Source organism: Arvicanthis niloticus, chromosome 13 (assembly GCF_011762505.2).
Source record: "Arvicanthis niloticus isolate mArvNil1 chromosome 13, mArvNil1.pat.X, whole genome shotgun sequence".
NCBI lineage: Eukaryota > Metazoa > Chordata > Mammalia > Rodentia > Muridae > Arvicanthis > Arvicanthis niloticus.
Window position 1 is genome coordinate 21,157,118 of NC_047670.1, and position 18,995 is coordinate 21,176,112.

Consider the following 18,995-nt stretch of genomic DNA (forward strand, 5'->3'; position numbering starts at 1 on the left):
TTCTACTAGATCCCCACAGGGACTCCTCCTGAATATTCTGTTGTTGCTCTGTGTCATGGGGATGCTGCAGCTTTGCATCTGGAGGACCGGCCCCTTCACGTACTCCAGCAGTTCACAGATGCAGTGTGCCAACTTCAAGCACTGGATCTGGGCATGGTCAGTAGCTGAGTTTGTAAGCCGGCCAGTTCTTTTGCACCCACACCACAGGACAAGTGCTCTCTCACTGCCCTGCTAGCTCACCTAATGCCACAGATGGAAAGGGACATGGACAGCTCTCCTGTTCTCACACTCTCGCGTTTAGCTCATCTGCTCTTAACACACCTGAAAGAATGACTCTTAGTCAACAAAATGTGTTTTCAAGATTGACCCACAGAGAAGTCAGTAAAGTATTACCTCGACTAGTGGTTATTGACATAGCAGGGTAGATCATGGTGTCTTGTGTCACTCCTTGGCAGGCAGTACTAGATGGTATAGGAAAGCAAGATGAGAAGCTCCTGGAAGGTGAGCCCATACACAACACTCCTCCATGGCCTCTGCTTCAGTTACTGCCTCTTTATTCCTGCATGAGTTCCTGCTCTAACTTTCCTCTATGATGAAGTATGACCTGAGAGTTTGTCAACTGAAATAATCTCGTCCCCAAGTACCTTTTGTCATGGTGTTTCATCACACAGAAACCCTGAGACATGCCTCCTGATATATTTAAAGACCAATATTTTGGCTTTCAAAGAATAATCCACATTTTTATCCATGTTCTCTGGAAACAGAATGAAATCACTATCTGGAATTGACATCGAGGCTGCCTGTATCTTACACTTGCAACTACTGCCAGTATTAACCAACCTGTCTTCTTATTCTTTTTTGCCTCTAGTCTACACTATAACTGAGCAAAAAACGTTTCATGAAAACAAGTCAGATCATGGTATTTTTCATGTTGAATATGTTAAGAGACACTCTCTGCAGTTGGTTTACATTTGTAAGAACTTAGTTTGGTCTTAACATATTTTTACTGTATGATTAGAAGTCTCTTAGTTCTTGGATGTCACTTGTCCCCCATCTGGCACACTATGTTCCATCCATTGTCTTTCTGCCAATTCAATTTGCCAAATCCTTTTCACCTCAGGGTATTTGCACCTGTACTTCTGTCTGGCTAAAATATCCATCCCATTTCATCTGATGAGTTAGCTTGTTTTCATATTCAAAACATGCTCAGGAGTATGTTCTGATCATGCCTAGGAAAACATCTACCTCTGTGCTCTCCTGCAGTCCACTCATCTTGCTTTTTTTTTTTTTTTTCTGGAATTTCCATTATTGAAGATGATCTTTCTTCTTTATCCCTCCTATGTTTTTCTGCCACACTTTGATTACACAGGGCTTGCATTGCTGGGTCCAGAGCCCTCCCGCACAAAGTCATGGTCACTAAAATATTCAACTATGTGTTGGAGGACATGCTGGCAGTACACAATGGACTATTTGCAAGTTAGATACTGATCAAGAAAGTAACAGCCATACATGCATAGTTATACTTTTACAGGTCAAATTTAAAGAATTATCAGGCATGGAAGAAGAAACCAAAGCAATCTTAGAGATTCATGCTAAGCACTGGTCAACTTAGTTTTAGGCACAAATGCCAATCTCTTCTCTCTTCCCGTCATCTTGACTCTATTGCTGCTTTATTTCAAGTCACTCCACTGATGTTTTCAAACATGCTTGAAGTTCAGTTTTGGGCATGCAAGGGAACTGTAGAAAACTATGATAAATTGACCACTGCCTTGCATGAGTCTATGGAACTTACTGCTGGCAATAACTGAAGTATTCCATTAAAATGACAAAAGACATTTCCTTCTTAGCTTAAACATATCCCAAAAGCACATCTCTGGGAAAAAATGTTTAAGAGGAAAGGGGGGAAAAGGAAGAAAGGAAAGAGTGAAGAATAAATGCAATAAGTCCCTAAGGACCCATGTCAAAGCTTAAATTTCCCAGAGTTTGCCATAGACTGGGGAAAGTAAGATCTGAAATGGAGGGTTTATGTAGTCTAAAGCCCTTAGCTCTTTCTTTAAAAAAAATAATAAAAAGTATTCACTTTCTAGAGAAAGTGAGGTAAGGAATTTCAGACAGCCTTTTGTAATGCTTTAAGAGTATTTAATTTAAGAGTCACACTAACTAAAAGGTAGTTATTGAAAGACAACACAGAAACCACAAAAGGAAATCTCTTTTTTGCAGCACATTGACCTTGGAGCCATTGCTTTCATTGTGGTGTGTTTGTTTGTTTGTTTGTTTAATAAAGAAAAGTTAACAACCTTTTTTCTCTTTGTAGAGGAAAAGTGGCAGCTAGTACCCTGCCCACATCCACAGACCGTACGTTACTGAGAGCAAGAGGATGATTTGTCCTCCTGCCTCTTGATGAAGTGACACATGAAGTGATCAACAATTCCATAAAGTAATTCTGTTTCTTAACTCAGCTCAAGAAATCCTTTACACAGAGAGGCTTCCAGTTTGAAAAGCTACAAATGTTAAAAAAACCGAATCTAAAGACATGCCAAATAAACACTCAGGCAATCCCAGAATATGAGAGTTGATCAAACGGTTGTCTAAGTAGCTTAAATATGTTATTCATAAGTGGGGAGGGGGCAGAAAGCAAAAGACAAACCCAAGTTCAGTGAGCCCATCGAACTTGGAAAACAAATTATCTGCAAAATTACTTTAAAACTAAGAAAACTTGGAGAAAGATTGTTAATATAGATTATAGTAATAGATATTTAATACTATATGAAAATTTTGAAGTATTATAATTATGCCATATATGTTTATATTAACCATCCATATTAATATTTATAATGTTTATAGTAACCTCATTATATTTGAATATTTATATACGGAATACTCATAGATACTATTTATAATCTAACAATGTAACTTTGTGCCATATTTAAAATACAATAACTGAATTTGGCTATGGAAGTTGTTAAGTATAGTACTTTTTATCATATTCAGACATTGTATGTTGAATTATCTTGTTAATTAGAGCGAACTACATGGTGTCTTTGAATTTAGAGTCTCAGTTCTTCTTATAGACTTAAGTAACTAAGAACTCACAGCTTCTCTGACTAAGAATGGGGCCTTCTTGACCAATAACTACTGCTACCCACTGTTGTCTTTCCTGGCATCCTTAGGTCCTCAGTTTGTGGCAGCTGAAGACATCATCTGATTTTTTCCTTATCATACAAATAAAATTATCAGGATAAGGTAGGGAGGGGCCAAATTTATCATATTCTTCAGGGTACAAAAACCTACATTGGGATGATTACTTCTGCAGCTCAATCATTTTCAGTAGGTTGCTTTTCTTTGAAGTCATATTCAGGCCCATCAGCTAAGTTTTCATTTATATTACTACCAACACAGCCTTGGGTTAAAATCCAAGTATATTACACACAGGGTTGTTAATTACTTAATTAGAACTTACTGGGGGCTTGATATATGGCATGTCCTGCTCCAAATCCTCGTGCTAGAGCTTAAAAAAAAAAAGGAAAGAAAATCCTTACATTCCAATTAACATGTGTTTGAAGAGCTAGTTAGATTTTTTTTTATTCAACAGCCAAGTAGTAACTATCTTACTTAGCTTAATGAGCTGTCATTATTTGGATGTAAAATGTTCCCAAAAGGCTCATGTGTTTGAACATTTGGTCTCCAGCTGGCAATGCTGTTTTGGGAAATTATAGAATCTTTATGGCTTGGGGACTCAGGGGAAGAAATGGACCCCTAGACGTAGGTCTTCAGGTTTGTAACTTGTGCTTTTTGTAGCCTCAGACCCCTCTGCTTTCTGATCTAGTGAGATGTGAGCATTCCCAGTTACACGCCCATCATGGGGCCTTCCCCACATCATGAATTTTGTACTTTCAAACTGTGAGCCAAACTAAATTCTCACTCCCTTAAGTTGTGTCTGGTACATATTTTGTCATAGCAATGAGGAGGGGAGAAGAAACCCTGACATATAGGCCATATTGTCTTTACTACAACTCTTCTTCAGCCAACCTGCTGTGAGAACAGTAACACAGCCACATACAACACATGCATGGATAAATGTGGCTGTGTTAATGCGGCCTCAAAAAGGACGGCCAGTCAAATTGAGCTAGAATTTTTCGAGTCTTATTCTGGTGCTTTATGCAAATTAATTACCAATGTATTTTCCTTACATGACTCCCTCTCTAATTTACTTCACCATCATTTTAGCTAAGTCAAGGACTAAAGTTTATTCAACTATGTCCTCATCAAGGAAAAGACTTCAATTTTTAGAGCCGGCCTTTGACAGCAGACATGAGAAGAAACTGGTTATTGCCTAGAGAGGTGCGTTCTTTCAACAGACTACTTCTGAACTGCTTTAAATTTCTAACTGTGCTGTTGTCGTCCAAGCAGGCAGCATGTTTAGTGACCTCTGAGAAGCTGAAGAGAAGTGGGATTAAATGTGCAGGGAATTTATTAGAGTAAATGTCTATGGAGGGAAACCAAGTGGGAGGAGCCAGAGTCAGCCTTCAGACTGAGGTGCAGGCTTTACCTCAGTGAGGAAGAGAGCTGTGGAAAGGGGTAGTAGACGGAAGTCTTTGTCCTCAAGACGGCTGTAATTATATGCAACAGGCGATGGGAAAACATTAGCCAAAGTCATGTGTCAGCAAAGTTCTAAAGCTCCTGGGAACAACGCTAAGTATACTGCCACAGTGAGTCATTGCTTAGAAATGGCTGTTGAGAATTGTGGTCTCTGTACCAATACCTGATGGGCTTGAGAGTCCAGCAGCTGGGATCACTGTTCAAGTAGACTTCCCACACCAGCCTACTCAAAAGGTATGTTTTAAATGTGACAGAAAGTGAATTGATCTAGAAAATTTTTACTACGTTAACTCAAAATCAGTGGACATAAGGACTGCTTTAGGTATTAGTGTAAGGCTCAAGTAAGTCACTTATTGGAACATCTTGCATCATGGAAATATGTAAAATACATCTGTTCAAATGTGATTAAATTCTGTTTCTAATTCCATAGTGCTGGAACTTATTGGAGACTGAAGGAAACTTGAGATAGCCATCTAAAGCGCTTCCCTACAGTTGACACAGCTGGCCGCTGGCAAGGAGAGCTCGAAGGCTACATGTGATGAAGTCACTGGCACCTGAGAGAATGGTGTTGAGGGGCGGGGGGGGGGGGAATGAAGGAAAAGGGACTGCCATTCCATAAGCAGCAAAGTCATGACATCTTCATTACATATAAGAGACTGTCAGTAGCGCTAAGAATATTACGTTTGTTTTTGTGCTCTGAGTTAACTCTTGTTCTCTCCTTGCACCTATTGATATAGTCCTAAAATCTCAGAGAAAAGGCAGAACCACAGGACAGAGGCCAGCACTGGTAGAGAGATATTAAATATGTGCAATTTTGACCCCAAACTGCTTAACTTTAAATGCTCACTTTAATGGTCAGAAATTCTTTCATCTGAACCAACTTTTTCTATGGCTCTTTATTTCAGTTTCCTCATCTTCCAACAAGGAATGAAAATACTACATACTTTATTGGAGGTATTTGCTGATACTAGTTAATATGTGTGTAAGATTGATTAAGACGGAGCCAGCCAAGGGGATGATTAAACGTAGAACTTCATTTGGTTTGTTGATCTGATAAATTCTCTCTAAACCAAATTTGCCCAAGGACAAAGTGAGAGTGAGATTACTCAACAGAAGAGGCACATGAATAATTCATGATCCCAACTTCTTTTTGCAAAAGAGGAACTTGAAGGAGAAGAGATGCTGACAGATACTGATAAGTCTGAATGGTGTTCCTCTGAGCTGTGGAGGAAGAAAGGCCTTTCTCTGGTTACAATTTCTCATTATCACCCCCAAGGCCAGCAATCTTTTCTAGATGTGTTCGTCACAGGACCCTTTTTCTGATTATAATGTTCATTGGGTGTGCAGCAAAACCACAGCCCTCACACCACCATTGAAAGTTCAAATCTAGAAGGTCAACAGAGGACTTGTAAGCAATAAGAAGCTTATCTTTATAAGATCATCATGTGAGAGCCAAGGCAGCATACAGTGGGCAAAGCTCTTGCTACATGATCCTCAGATTCTGAACAGCCTGAAGTCAGTTTTCAGGAAAGCAAACCATAAAGTGTGAAACCAAGTTAAGTGAATATCAGAGCAAAATACCAGAACAAACCTGGACCGATCAGAAGGCTCCGTCAGCTTCTAAGTTCTTAGAAGTGAATTGTGTAAAGGCACTGAGTGTTCAGTATTCATTTTGGAAACATGATTCTGCTGGAGGAATAGGGTGCACTTTCGTGGTTAAGTTGAAGCATATCATATCCTGTCTCAAGAGTTCAAATATGCACCATGCAGATACACACTTGCTAAAGAAAACTTTGGTGTGTAAACACCAATGACTACAACATGTTCTAAGGAAGATAAGAACGTAAGGGCTTTACTTCGCAAAGCACAATAAGACCTGCCTTACTATTCCCATGTCTAATTGCCTACCGTTGGTAGTTCTGAAGAATTCATGATTATTTTTTAGTTTGTCTATCCTAAAAATATTCTTACTATATCTAATAAACTTTAATTGGCCTTTATGATGAATTTTTACTGTTCCACACAGGGAGTTTTATTTTCTCTTTTTTCATTGCTTTCTCTGTATTATCTTTCAGAAAGTACATGTCTCCCAGTCTTTGGAATGTAGAATAAATTGCTACTTTAAAAAACTTTCAAAAAATTTAAAAATATTGATGAGACTTTTTTTCCTCACCACCCCAGCACTTCCTTGATAAGAGAAGAATAAAAAAAAAAAAAATACCAGAGAGAGTTTTGAAGTGACATAAAAATAAATAAAGGTTTGTGTGTGTGTGTGTGTGTGTGTGTGTGTGTACCTGTTCTGGAGTCCTCTCCTTCCATTATATGAGTTCTGAGAGTTGAAAACATGTCCTTAAGGTTGGTGAAAAACACCTTAACCTACTGGACCATCTCACCTGCCAGTGTTTCCGGGTTTGAACTTAGGAAAATGTTTCTAGCAGGAGGTAAGGCTTCTGCTTTAAATAAAGTAAGAGAAGAATTACAGTTTCATTGTGTGTAACATAGGAAATCAATATTTTATAAATCAGCATGATTGCTTTATGTGATTATAAATGAGTCAATGTATCTCAAGTTGTTCAGTCATGAGATCTAGTTCTTACTTCCTGTATTTCCTGTATATCTGATAGTGGTCTACAGAAAAAGGTGTCTTTTCAAAATCTACATAATTTATTCCTCCAATGTAATAGGCATTTGAGTTCTGATTTCATTAATTGGTTATTAGTATCATTAATCAGTGAAAAAATATGGAGACTTCAGAATTCAATAACTGTGTTAATGAGAAAGATCAGAACATCTTCCTTTTCTACAGACCTTAAGTGGTTTTCATAAATGACTCTTTGTGAATTTTTTATTTTGTTTGGTTTTCTTTGTTGTTTCTTTGTTTTTGTTTTGTCTGACTAACATGTATTTTATACAAAATGATTTATCTATACAAAGCATCTTTGCTACTTCTCTTTAAATATCAACATATGATCTACACTGTCACTGACACAATTAAATAAAGTAGAAATAGCCTACACTAGCATATGTATACATGCAAATTCTTAGCCTTGATAGAATTCAGCCACATTGGAACCAAGCCATGCCTCACCCCAAGTTTAAGAATGCTATTACAATGGAATCACACTATCCATAGTTAACTGCATTAACAGGCTATCTTCCAGTGCAGTAATATGACACTTGTTAGTATATTTATGAGAGTGATCATTTAAAAGCATCCTTACATTATACTGATTTCCACTCAAATATGCAGGTATATGCAGACTCATGCTAATTCCTGCTCAGAGGACCTGAAGTTTTCAGTTCACTGAATTCACAAAGCTCCTGCAGATGCCACTATCACTAATGCGTTACCAGAGATAAAGCAAGACGGGTCAAAAAGCTCATCAATAGTCGCCATGTGACTCTTTTGGTTTACACAAGTCATATCACAGTTGGGAGCTGCAGTGTTTATTTGAACTTAAAGCTGATTAGGTGTTTTAGCTGCTCTCCTTTTGCAAACACACGCAAACCTAAATATACGCACCCTCATTAAGGCACACAGAACATGTCAAACACTTGTTGTTATTACCAATAAACAAAAATGTATGTTTTCCCAAATCTCATGCTGACATGTGCTCTGAGTTTAGGGAGTAAACTAAAGACTAATTTTAAAATAATCTTCTGGTTGAGTATGTGACTCTGGCCCTGAGAACATACCTGGGTCTCAACATCTGTCAGCTTTCGGGTCTGCTCTGCAGTCTGAGACAAGAGACTGGTTCCTATCTCAAGCATGGTGGCCGTGTGGTTTTGAACCGCATTCTGTTGTATCTGGGCCATCTCCGACTTCATATTTTCCACAATGTAATTCTCAAGCTGCAAGAGATAAAGGACAAGGCATGTTAGATTATAAGTAAAGCCTCCCTGTTGGGGCACACAGTATTTACAAGGACAAAACAAGACACAGCTGGCAGAGAAGCCATCTGGCAGAGAGCCTCTGCATGTTGGGGAGTTGAGGAATGAAAGCAGAACACGCACCAATTCAGCTGCTAACACTCTGGATACACAGACACACACACTCACGGTAATCACAAATCATAATGGAAATTTTCACTTGTATCCCACTCTCCTGTTGTGGACATGTTCTCATTTAACCCTCACTGCAAAGATGTGAATGAGACTGTTCTCTCTCTCTCTCTCTCTCTCTCTCTCTCTCTCTCTTTCTGTAATAGCCAAGGAAATAGAACATGAAAGGCAATAAACAACCCAGGGTTACCTAGCAAGAATGCAGGTGACTTAGCAAATAACCTAAAGGTAAATTTTACTGCTTTTGATTCTACCATGCTGACTGCTCATCACAGAAGAATTCAGTATCCTGCCTCTGCTTAAGAATCATAAGTAAAAACCGGTCACATTGGGAGAAAAAGACAGGAAGTAGGAGGAGGGCAGGCGCTCGTGAAAAAAAGCCTTTGAAAACACTGAAACATTGCCAGTGATGTATGGTATGAGCTGCAGAGCCCAAGAGCTAGCTTTAACCATTCTCCTTGCTCCTTTGAAAGCTCAAAAAGAAGGCACTGAAATTACAATTCATAAAACATCATTTGCCCTTCTTGCTGTGGGTAAAATTTATTTCTTTATGATACCATCTCAGAGAACCCAATGAGCATTAAAATCATAGTACCACAGGGGCCGATAAGAATTATTAAGTGACTGACTATGGGGCTGGGAGTAGGAGCTTGTTAGGCACCTGGGAGAATGAAAAACCATAGACATTGCTTGAAGAATGCAGAAGCGAGCACTTCCCTGTCAGTGTGCTTAACGCTTCCCCACTGCTGTGTGGTGACTGCATTTTATTACCTAATTTTTCAGTGGGGGAAACTACATCCCAGAGACATGAGGTCCAAGGCCACACACCACACACACAGTCAGACTTGGACTTGAGCATGGAACTCCTTAACTCTCATACAAACACTTTTAACCACTTGGTAGCTCTGCCAAGTCTTGCTTAGCAAGCTGAGTTTAAAATCATTAACAGCTATGTTTTTTTTTATTGATTCAGTGAACTATAATACATGAATATTGTAAGTTCTATAGTATCATTATCATGCAATAAATACAGTCTTAAGTGTAAAATCCCCTCAGAAATTTTGGCAGTTTCCCTTCTAACTCCAGCCATTGCCTATTTCTACTTATCTAACTTGACTCTGGTCCAGATGAACATGACTAAAATCACTTATATGATTGGTAATGAATTCTGAATTTATACTTTATCAATATAAGTCAACCCTCCTTTATTCTAAATGCAAAATAGATTCCAAAATATCTGAAAGTTACTTTTAAAAATATGTGTCCTCTGAGCCAAATCCTGTGTTTATTCTCATTAAATTACCTCATTTCAACAACCAAAGGCTAGGTTAAAGAAGTGGGAGTCTTTCATATTGCATTCCATATTCCTAATGGTGGCCCTTCACTGTCATTTGGAAAATTATCTTTGCCTTTTTCAAGAATTAGTGTTTAGGGTGGAGTTAATCCATCATAGATCCTAGAGTATGTTTATGTTTGAACCTGGAGAACTAGAGTGCTTTGCTTTTAGTTTGCCATACAAGTTTCTCCAAGATGGAAAACTATAGGAAGCAATGCTATTAAGCCCCAGTTTCATAATTCTTTCCAAGAGAACCACCGTCACCTCCGAGATTTTTAGATAAGCAATATAGATGCCTGGTACTGCAGAGGTTCAATTTCTCTGCCACAAAAACCAAGCCAGCCTAGGAATAAAAGCAATGTAGGGGGTAAAAAGACAGACAAAAAGCAGAGAGATGGACGAACCAGGTGATACAGACAGAAGGAATGTTCCCAGCCTCCAGATCCAAGCATGGTTTTAATCAGATTGACCTCTGGACATCCACTTGTAAGTTGCATGATCCAATAATTTCCCTTGAGCAGCCAAGGTACTTTTTTTTCTTCAATCACATTGATTTATGTTTTAGCATAATTAAAAGATTATTGGCCTACTACATTTGATAGATGTGTAGCAGAAGCCTCTGACAGGCAAACATTAATAGTATGATCCTTTGTTGTCCAGGAAATTTTGGGCTTTCATGCAAACTCTATAAAATGGCATGTGAGTTACCATTTTGAAGACAACAGCCATTTATAACCAACATTGATCATCTGTCTCTTGCATGGCAAGCACTGGACTATGCTTTCTCTTTATAGGATAAAATCTTATAGTGTTAAGGAAATTTCCTGTCCTATGTTGTTTTAGAAGTGGAACAGTGGAAACTTAGGAACCCTAAGTAACTCACCTATAATCATTAAAATTCGACAATATTTTTTCACTTTGGGTTAGCATTCTTAACCATTCATATGGAGCCAGAACTATCTGGGGACCTTATGTGTAATTACCTTTACATGTAATTATAGTTCCTCAGATTATTTCTCAAAACTACAGGAGAAGATTTTCTAAATGCAGATGAGGTACAACATTCTAGAAAATTCCAACAAGAAAGTCGATATTTTAAAAACTATCTTATAGCTCCCTGATTCAGGATAGGAAGAAGTGATGGTTAAAACTTATTCCATGGAAGAACCTCCTGTATAAAAACTGTTTGGAAACAGTTTGTCATCAAAGAAAGAACCAGAGTCAGAATGGAAATCATTAGTGTCACTAACACATTGTTTTAATACACCTGATTGATAAGTAGGAAAAAGACTTTCTAATTTAAAAATGTAATTTACATGCTATTTCAGCTTTACATTGGTCACAAAATGGTGAGGTGGGGTTGCAAAAGAATTACTCACTCAGGTAACCAAACTTGTATTACTTTGTCAGATTTCATGGTTTCAAAAAATTCAAATAATAATTTGACTTTCTAAGTAAATTTTCTTCCACCTCTGAGAAGGAATTCACCAATCACTGGTCTCCATTACATTATCTGCTTGATAATTTTAAAATACCAGATAAAAATATCAGTTCTTTGTAATACAATTGTCTCACAGAAAATAGTTCCCAGTGTCTGTGTTGTTGAAAGCAATGAGGTGCCCCAGGCATTGTAGAGAAGGACACACTGGAAACATCAAGGTTTGGCTGCTTTGTGATCCTATTGATCAACCGGTTAAATGTTGACCACTCTTCACTACTGAGTTTCTCTATTAGATGCAGAACTTTAGATCATCAAATCAAAATGACTGTGTCATGACAATGTCTATCACAACCACAGGGTGCTTCCCAGTTCAGCCCTCTTTGCTGTAGAAATAAAGTACATCCCCCACTAAAAGAGAAACCCTCATTTAAGCTGCTGGGATGCATATAACTCTAGTTAATTATTTTTTAATCAAATGGGGCTGCTATATCCAGCACTAACTGCCTTTTAGTGTGGAAAGTAATGGCACTCTTAAGTAGCAAGAACCAGATGCCATTGATTTAAAGGCAGAGGGGGAGGCTAAAATCAAATATACGATGTGTGATGAATATGGGGTCTGCTTTCATCTTATCTCTAAACATTCCTCTAGATAGAGAACGGTAAAATCCATGCTGATGCCCCTAATCAGCCACATTCAGGAAGGATTTGTAACAAATTTGATTGTCTTCATATATCCTCTGAAGATATATATATATATATATATATATATATATATATATATATATATTCCACATCAAGACTTAGCATTTTAAAAATATCTGAAGGATGAGCTGAAGCTGAGACATCACTAACCACAAGAGCTGATGAATAATGTGGAGACATTTGAATGATAAAGTTATTTGGTTTATTACCACTGTCAGTGTCTGTCTCCAGAGTTTTGTAAAAAAATGATCCAACAAGGGAAGAAGGAGGGGATGCAGAATCCGGATCAAATATTGAAATAAAAATCAGTGACATTTTTAATGTAAAGAAATGTTACCTTTATAAAGTGATTTAGTATTTATAATGAACTTTCACAAAAATTCTCGTCTTTGATCCTTCTACTAACCCTACAAAGGAAAAGCTGGTCCTTTTGATTGCTTGTGAACCAAGTGACTTGATAGAAATCAAAGTCCTCTACCTCCTGATGTTTCTCTACCTTCAGAATTGTACTCACTGGTCTCCTGCTAAATTGATTGACTGGATGATTAATTTCACTGGTAGTTTGTGAAGATTCATTTACTTGTGATCTATTTGGGAAAAATAGTGGTGGAGGGTGATTGTTTTCACCCAGCTTTCCTACAGAAGCAGCCAAATGAATTTGAGGTGGGTTGGGAGGACCAGGTATCTGAAGAACTTCATTTGTCAGCTATATTGATACAATTGACATATCATGTTTATTCTGTCTATTGTATTATTTACAAACTATGTAAACCATACCAAGAGAAAGAAATAGCCTAAGAATCTTTTTCTGACGTTAAATTCATTCTAAGACTTATCAACTTGTAACTCATTTAATGCTCACAATAGTCCAAGTTATGCTATTTGCTTAATTCACTAACGGGAAAATAATTAATAGTACTGTAAAAGACAAAACTTTTTTTTAAAAGTCAAGGTTACCAGTCATTTGTAATTTCTTTATAAATTGCTTGTTTGGACCCTATGGCTAGCAGAGGATGAGAGGTAGGCTGTTTTCCATTGTTACAGCTATGAACAAAATTCCTTAATAGGCTCAAAATCTTTGTTAATTCATGATCATGATAAGCAGAGTCTCAGTGAGATTATGACGTTTCTTGTATGTGCAATACATTCTCTGGCATATCTACATTCAAAGGGTCTCTTCAAGTGGCTTGCACAAAGAATACAATTCCTCTATGTAAGTCTTTAAAAACAATATTTTAAATCCTATAAAATCTGACAAAGGCATGTTGGCTTAAAATATGTTATAGACTTAGTGGACCCTGGTTGAAATAGGGTGCATATGGTATTACTCAGTTATGGCCAAATAACAATGGAACAAAATAGATGAGTAAATATGGGAAAACAAAAAGGTAAAGAACTTCAAAAAATGTCTTAAATGTTGATGGTTTTGTCTAATACCATCGTTTCATAAATCAGTGGCAATATTGAAAATTCAGCTATATCTAGTTTTATGGTCTTATAAAAAGAAATGACTAGAGGCAACTATATTATTTGAAGGAATTTCTGCTCTTAGATTTTTGAATACACAACTTAATTTTTACTATGTTTAGGATAATTATCTTCCTAGACCATAGATATATTTAGCTAACATCCAAAATAGTCTCTCTCTTCTCGGCTGCTGTGTTGGCCTGTATCTTGACATCAGTCCTGTTAGTATCTGAGGCCTTTAGGATAAGAAACTTCACTTTATGGACACAGTGAAAGAAGTTCAAAGAAGTTATAGAAAACAAAGTGACAGAAGTAATTAATGGCAGATACCAGGTTGCAGACAATTGATGACTGGGAACATCAGTCTTATATTTGAAGGTTGAGCCAACACTGGCTCCCATATTGTTGGCCCACCTCACATGCCCTATAAAGCTCTGGCTCCTTGGCTTGCTTTATGTCTGCTGGTGTCTGGCTTGAGTCCCACATTTCAGAATGTCAACATTCATGCTCTAGACTCAACCTTTGCTTCCCAGCATTAAAGCCTTCCAGATAGTTCTGTCATTGATCTATATGAACCCATTGATTGATTCTTGTGCATCACTCCATAAGCAGCAGGGCATAAACTGAACTCTGTAATTTTTCCAGCTCATTAGACCCCACTTTAGTTCAGTGTAGTTCAAGCACATGTGTGATAAGTGTGTACTGTGAATTAAGCCTGTGCCTGACAGGATCCAGCTCAGTGGGAAACAAACATGTAGAAGTATAGTGCCAGAGCTTACATTTGAGCACCTACACTTCTTCCTATAAACATACTTAAATCTGTCAACCAGTAACATATTCCTAGTTACGGATACTGAAGATATGAGTGAATATTTGTTATACCACCCACAAAGGAGTAGCAGTATATTACTGAAACATTAGCAAAAGACTTCAAAAAAAATGCCACAAAATCCAGATGAATAGGTGCTCTTACAAGAACTTTGATAATCAATATTTTAAATCAGTATTTTTGGGCTTTTGACAGAAAGTCATTTTCCATTAGTACAAACAAAAGAGATATGACCTGGGCCCAAGCACATTTCACTGCCCTTGAACCTCTTTCACACTCAGCTTCTCACACCATGAAAATATCATAGTTAAGAAATTAGTGTCTGCTTAATTTTCCCTCTATACTCTTTCAAAGGGCAATGATATGTGAAAGGCATCTTAAGCCAAAAAGGAGTCAGATAGCTGGAATTTATCCCAAGTCCAATCATTGATATACTCCACAATCTTGAGCAGGGCATTCAAAGTAGTTGGGCCTAAGACCATCATCTACTAAATTAAAGACTACTAGATTTCTTCCAATGTTTCCTGGAGTTCTAACATAGGTTTTTTTTTTTTTTTTTTTTTTTTTTTTTTTTTTTTTTAGAACTCCTGTTGTGAGGTATGAATATGTACAATTTCAATTAGTTTAATTTATCATAGAAGAAAGAAGCAGGGATGTATCTATTAATATCTATAAAGTGTGTCCTACCATATCCTTATTGGCAGTACAGAAGCCAAGGTACCAGAAACAAAATAGAAAAGCCCTGGGTCAACCCTTCAGAGCAGGCACATCTGTTTTAAGATAAAGAGTAAAATCATCTGAATCTCTTAATCCCCAGGCACCATCCTGTCCAAAAGACATTCATTGTCCTTTTCCTATACAATATGCCTTCCCTTCTGTGTTTTTTCTCTCAATGAAAAATACTACTACACCTATCCGACCTCCGAGCCACAGGCAATCCTCTTGTCAATTCTTCATTTTCTCCAATCAATCTCTTGAAGGAAGCCTGGGTCTGTGCTCCCATTTGCTCACTCCCTACATTATCCCTTTATCCTCACAGCCTCCAGCTGAGGTCAGACTCATCATTTTTCTTCTAGGTCTGTTAATGACTACATAACTGGTCTCTTGACTCCAGATTTGCTTTCCTCAATCCATCATCCACAGTGTGACCGGAGGGGTCTATCTAAGCACAAACTTGGCCTTTTCATTCCAGGCTTAAACTCTTTTAATGGTGTCTGCTATCTGTCAGTCAAATCACATCTCTTTAATCAGTATAGAACTTTTTTTATTTCGTTTCTTTTACAAATTAAATGTGTGTATGTGTAGTATGTGTGTGCAGTGTACACACACGGAGCTGTATGGTGTGTACAGAAGCAAAAGTTAGCTGTCAGGAGTGCTTTCTACCTTGTTCCCAGGAGACAGGGTCTCTCAACGAGTTTGGTGCTAAGCAGCAGCTAACAATCTCCAATCATCCTTCTATGTCTGCTTCTCACAGCATTAGAGTTATAAATGTATGTGCAAACACACATGGAATTTTATATGGGTGCTAAAGATTCAGACTATGGTCTTCATACTTATACAGCAAGCATTTTAACCACTAAATTACATCCCAACCACCATAATAGAAGATTCTTGATACTCTGTAACTTCTTTTCTCTTCTTATCTCAGTCTTACACTATGGCTCATGAAATCTCCAGGTTATTTATTGCTCATCAAATATTAAGTTGTTGAGCTCTACAAAGTGTTTTTGTAAAAAAAAAAAAAAAAAAAAAAAAAAAAAAAAAAAAAAAAAAAAAAAAAAAAAAAAAAAAAAAACTTTGACTAGAATTTTTGGTCTACCATACTTCCTGCTCTCTTGAGCTAGGTCTTGTTTAAAACACAACTCAACTTTCTCCTCTAAGAACTCTTTTGGACATACAATAGTATACAAGTAAAAGACCAGTAAGTCATAAAAATGCACAAATAAAACAAAATGAGCCAAAAATTCTGCAGAGATACCATTGAATCCATTTTGTTGTTGACCATCTACTGCTGGGCATGTGACCTTTCCTTAAGTGTGGTTTATATACTCAGTAAGACTACATTGGGAATAAATAATATTTCCTTTGTTTCCTTTGCAAAGTGGTTGTCACTTGGAGAGAGCTTCTCGATTAGGGATGGAGGATGAGTCCACTTCCCTCTCTCAGTAGTGCAACCATGTCTGGTTTGAACATAGTCTGTTCATGTTGCCACAGTCTCTGGGATTTCATATGTGCATCAGTCCTCTTGTGTCTGAAAGACACTGTTTCCTTGGTGTCTTCCATCCCATGGTCTCTTACCATCTTTTCTCCTCCTCTTCCCCAGAACTCCCTAAACCCTGACCAGCAAAGTTTGATGAAGACATTCCATTAGGACTGAGTGTTCTAAATGTCTCTCATTCTTCAACAGACATTGAGTCTCTCTCTCTCTCTCTCTCTCTCTCTCTCTCTGGTGTGTGTGTATACATACACATATACTTATACAATACATACACATACATATGCATGCACATACACACACACACACACACGCACACATATGAAAAACCTGAGAGGTGGGAAGATGGGAAGGAAGGAAGGTCACCAAGAGGCTCTGACCATACATAGGGAACTGTGCTTGCTAAAGCAAGCTGACTTTCCTAACCACTTCCTGGAATTTCCTTCTCCAGAAATCCAGTAATAAATCAGCAAGAAACCAGAGCATGTCACTGAGGCCACACAGGGAGGACAAGAACTTGATGCTGGATTTTCAATGTGATTCATGTTCAAGGTTCAAAGCGGCATTTTTTTATATTTTCAAATATGCTCAGCATAAGTACCTACACACACACACACATACACATTTATTGTCTGCATATATGTGTGACTCTACATTCATGTTTCTTAGGCTCATTTCTATGTAGTTTTTTGCTGTTCTTAAAGATCCAATGAAAGCAATAAATACATACTTTCCTTTGGAATATTTCTGAAAAATTACACAAATTCAACTCAGTGTTTGATGGTGTAACTTTTTTTGCTCTTATTTTTTTTAAAAGAGAGAGAAAAAAGGTGAAGTTGGGTAAGTTGGGAGAAAAAGCATCTGGAAAAAGTTGTGGAAGAGAAAAATATAATCAAAATATATAAAATTCTCAAAATAATTAAACATCAGAACCATGTGAATTACTGAAATATTACATAGTAACACACAAATATGTACAATTTTATATAATCATTAAATATTTAAATATTAGAACATAAAAAACTTAATTACTATAGATGGTGTTTGTTAACCTTTGGAGGCAGGCCCAGAATGCTAAATAAAAAAACTAGCAATCCTATTCCTAAACTCTTAGTTTATATTTAAATGAAAAGAAAGTGGAAGAACCACAAAATAGCATAGCATGCCTCATTTTTCTAGCAGTTACACATACTGTACAAAATGTATTCTGGTTTACTTAAACAAAAAAGGAAAGTATCTCCTGTGAGCAACAGACTTCTTGTGCAGAAAATAAGTTATGGGGATAGATAGGTAAAATGGACTCTATAAAAGAAATTCTATTCTTTAAAAATGAAGACAAACTTCTACATAAAAACATAGAATTCTGATGACAAGTAACAGAAATGAAAATAATAGCGTAAGATGGCAATTTTTAAGGAAAATTACATTAAATGAAATATTTTAGGACATACTATGAAATTTAACATTTAGTAGATGATAGCATATTCTATATCAAAACTGTATAAGTCTTCATTTAGGGATTTGTAGATTTTTCCAAAAAAAATGACTGGTAAGTAGAAAGTTGCCATTATTTGCCTCTGGTATTTTGTATGAAATTTAAACGGTATTGGTTATTAAATAAAGCTTCATTCCAGTACAATGTCTTTGTTCAGCCTTTGGACTTTTGAAGATGTCTTTTCTATTTATGTTATTTCTTTTCATAAAGTAAATCTCTCCATTTGTTGTTTTTATCATCTAAGATGTATCTCAAATATGAAGCTTCAAATTACTCTTTCTTCAGCTTACACAGGCAAAAGAAATGGGACAATTGTGTGTGTGTGCCCATGCTTTTATGTGTTTTCTCTTACAATATGGGATTACTTAACTGGACTTGCAATAAGCCTGAACAATCATAAAACTATCAATGACATTATATAAGAAACATTCCAAGGCAAAATGTGTGAGGTCCAACTATTTCTTCTTCAATCATATTTTTGGGTAGTTCTTACTTAAATTGCCCTAGGGAATACAGCCAGATGAATACTTTTAATGTTCCTCATATGTATACTGGTATAGGGCTGACCACTTTGGATTCGATAACCCCGCAAGTGCTCTTCCCTCAAGAAGGTTGATTATGCTTCTCTCAGTAGCCATTAATTGCTTGTGTAGCCTTTCCTCTAGAGGAAGGGTCTTTTGAAATTCCCCCACCCATGTTGGCATGGCCAGCTGGTATTGTCATATTGCAGATCTGGCTGAGGTATCCTTACTGTTGAGATTTCATGGCTGCTGTTCACCTGTCACATACAGAAGACACTATCTCAAGAAGATGTCATGATCCTCTGGCTATTACAATCTTTCTGACTCC

General features: G+C 37.1%; 1 protein-coding gene across 2 annotated transcripts in view; it reads right to left on the reverse strand.

The window, feature by feature from the left end:
- Angpt1 (angiopoietin 1) overlaps positions 1–18,995 on the reverse strand; it is a 239,538-nt gene that overhangs the window by 91,407 nt on the left and 129,136 nt on the right. For both annotated transcript variants that reach the window (XM_034517224.2, XM_034517223.2), the window contains exon 2: positions 8,296–8,451. In XM_034517224.2, coding sequence (XP_034373115.1) covers positions 8,296–8,451 — 156 coding nt within the window. The remainder of the gene's footprint in view (positions 1–8,295; positions 8,452–18,995) is intronic.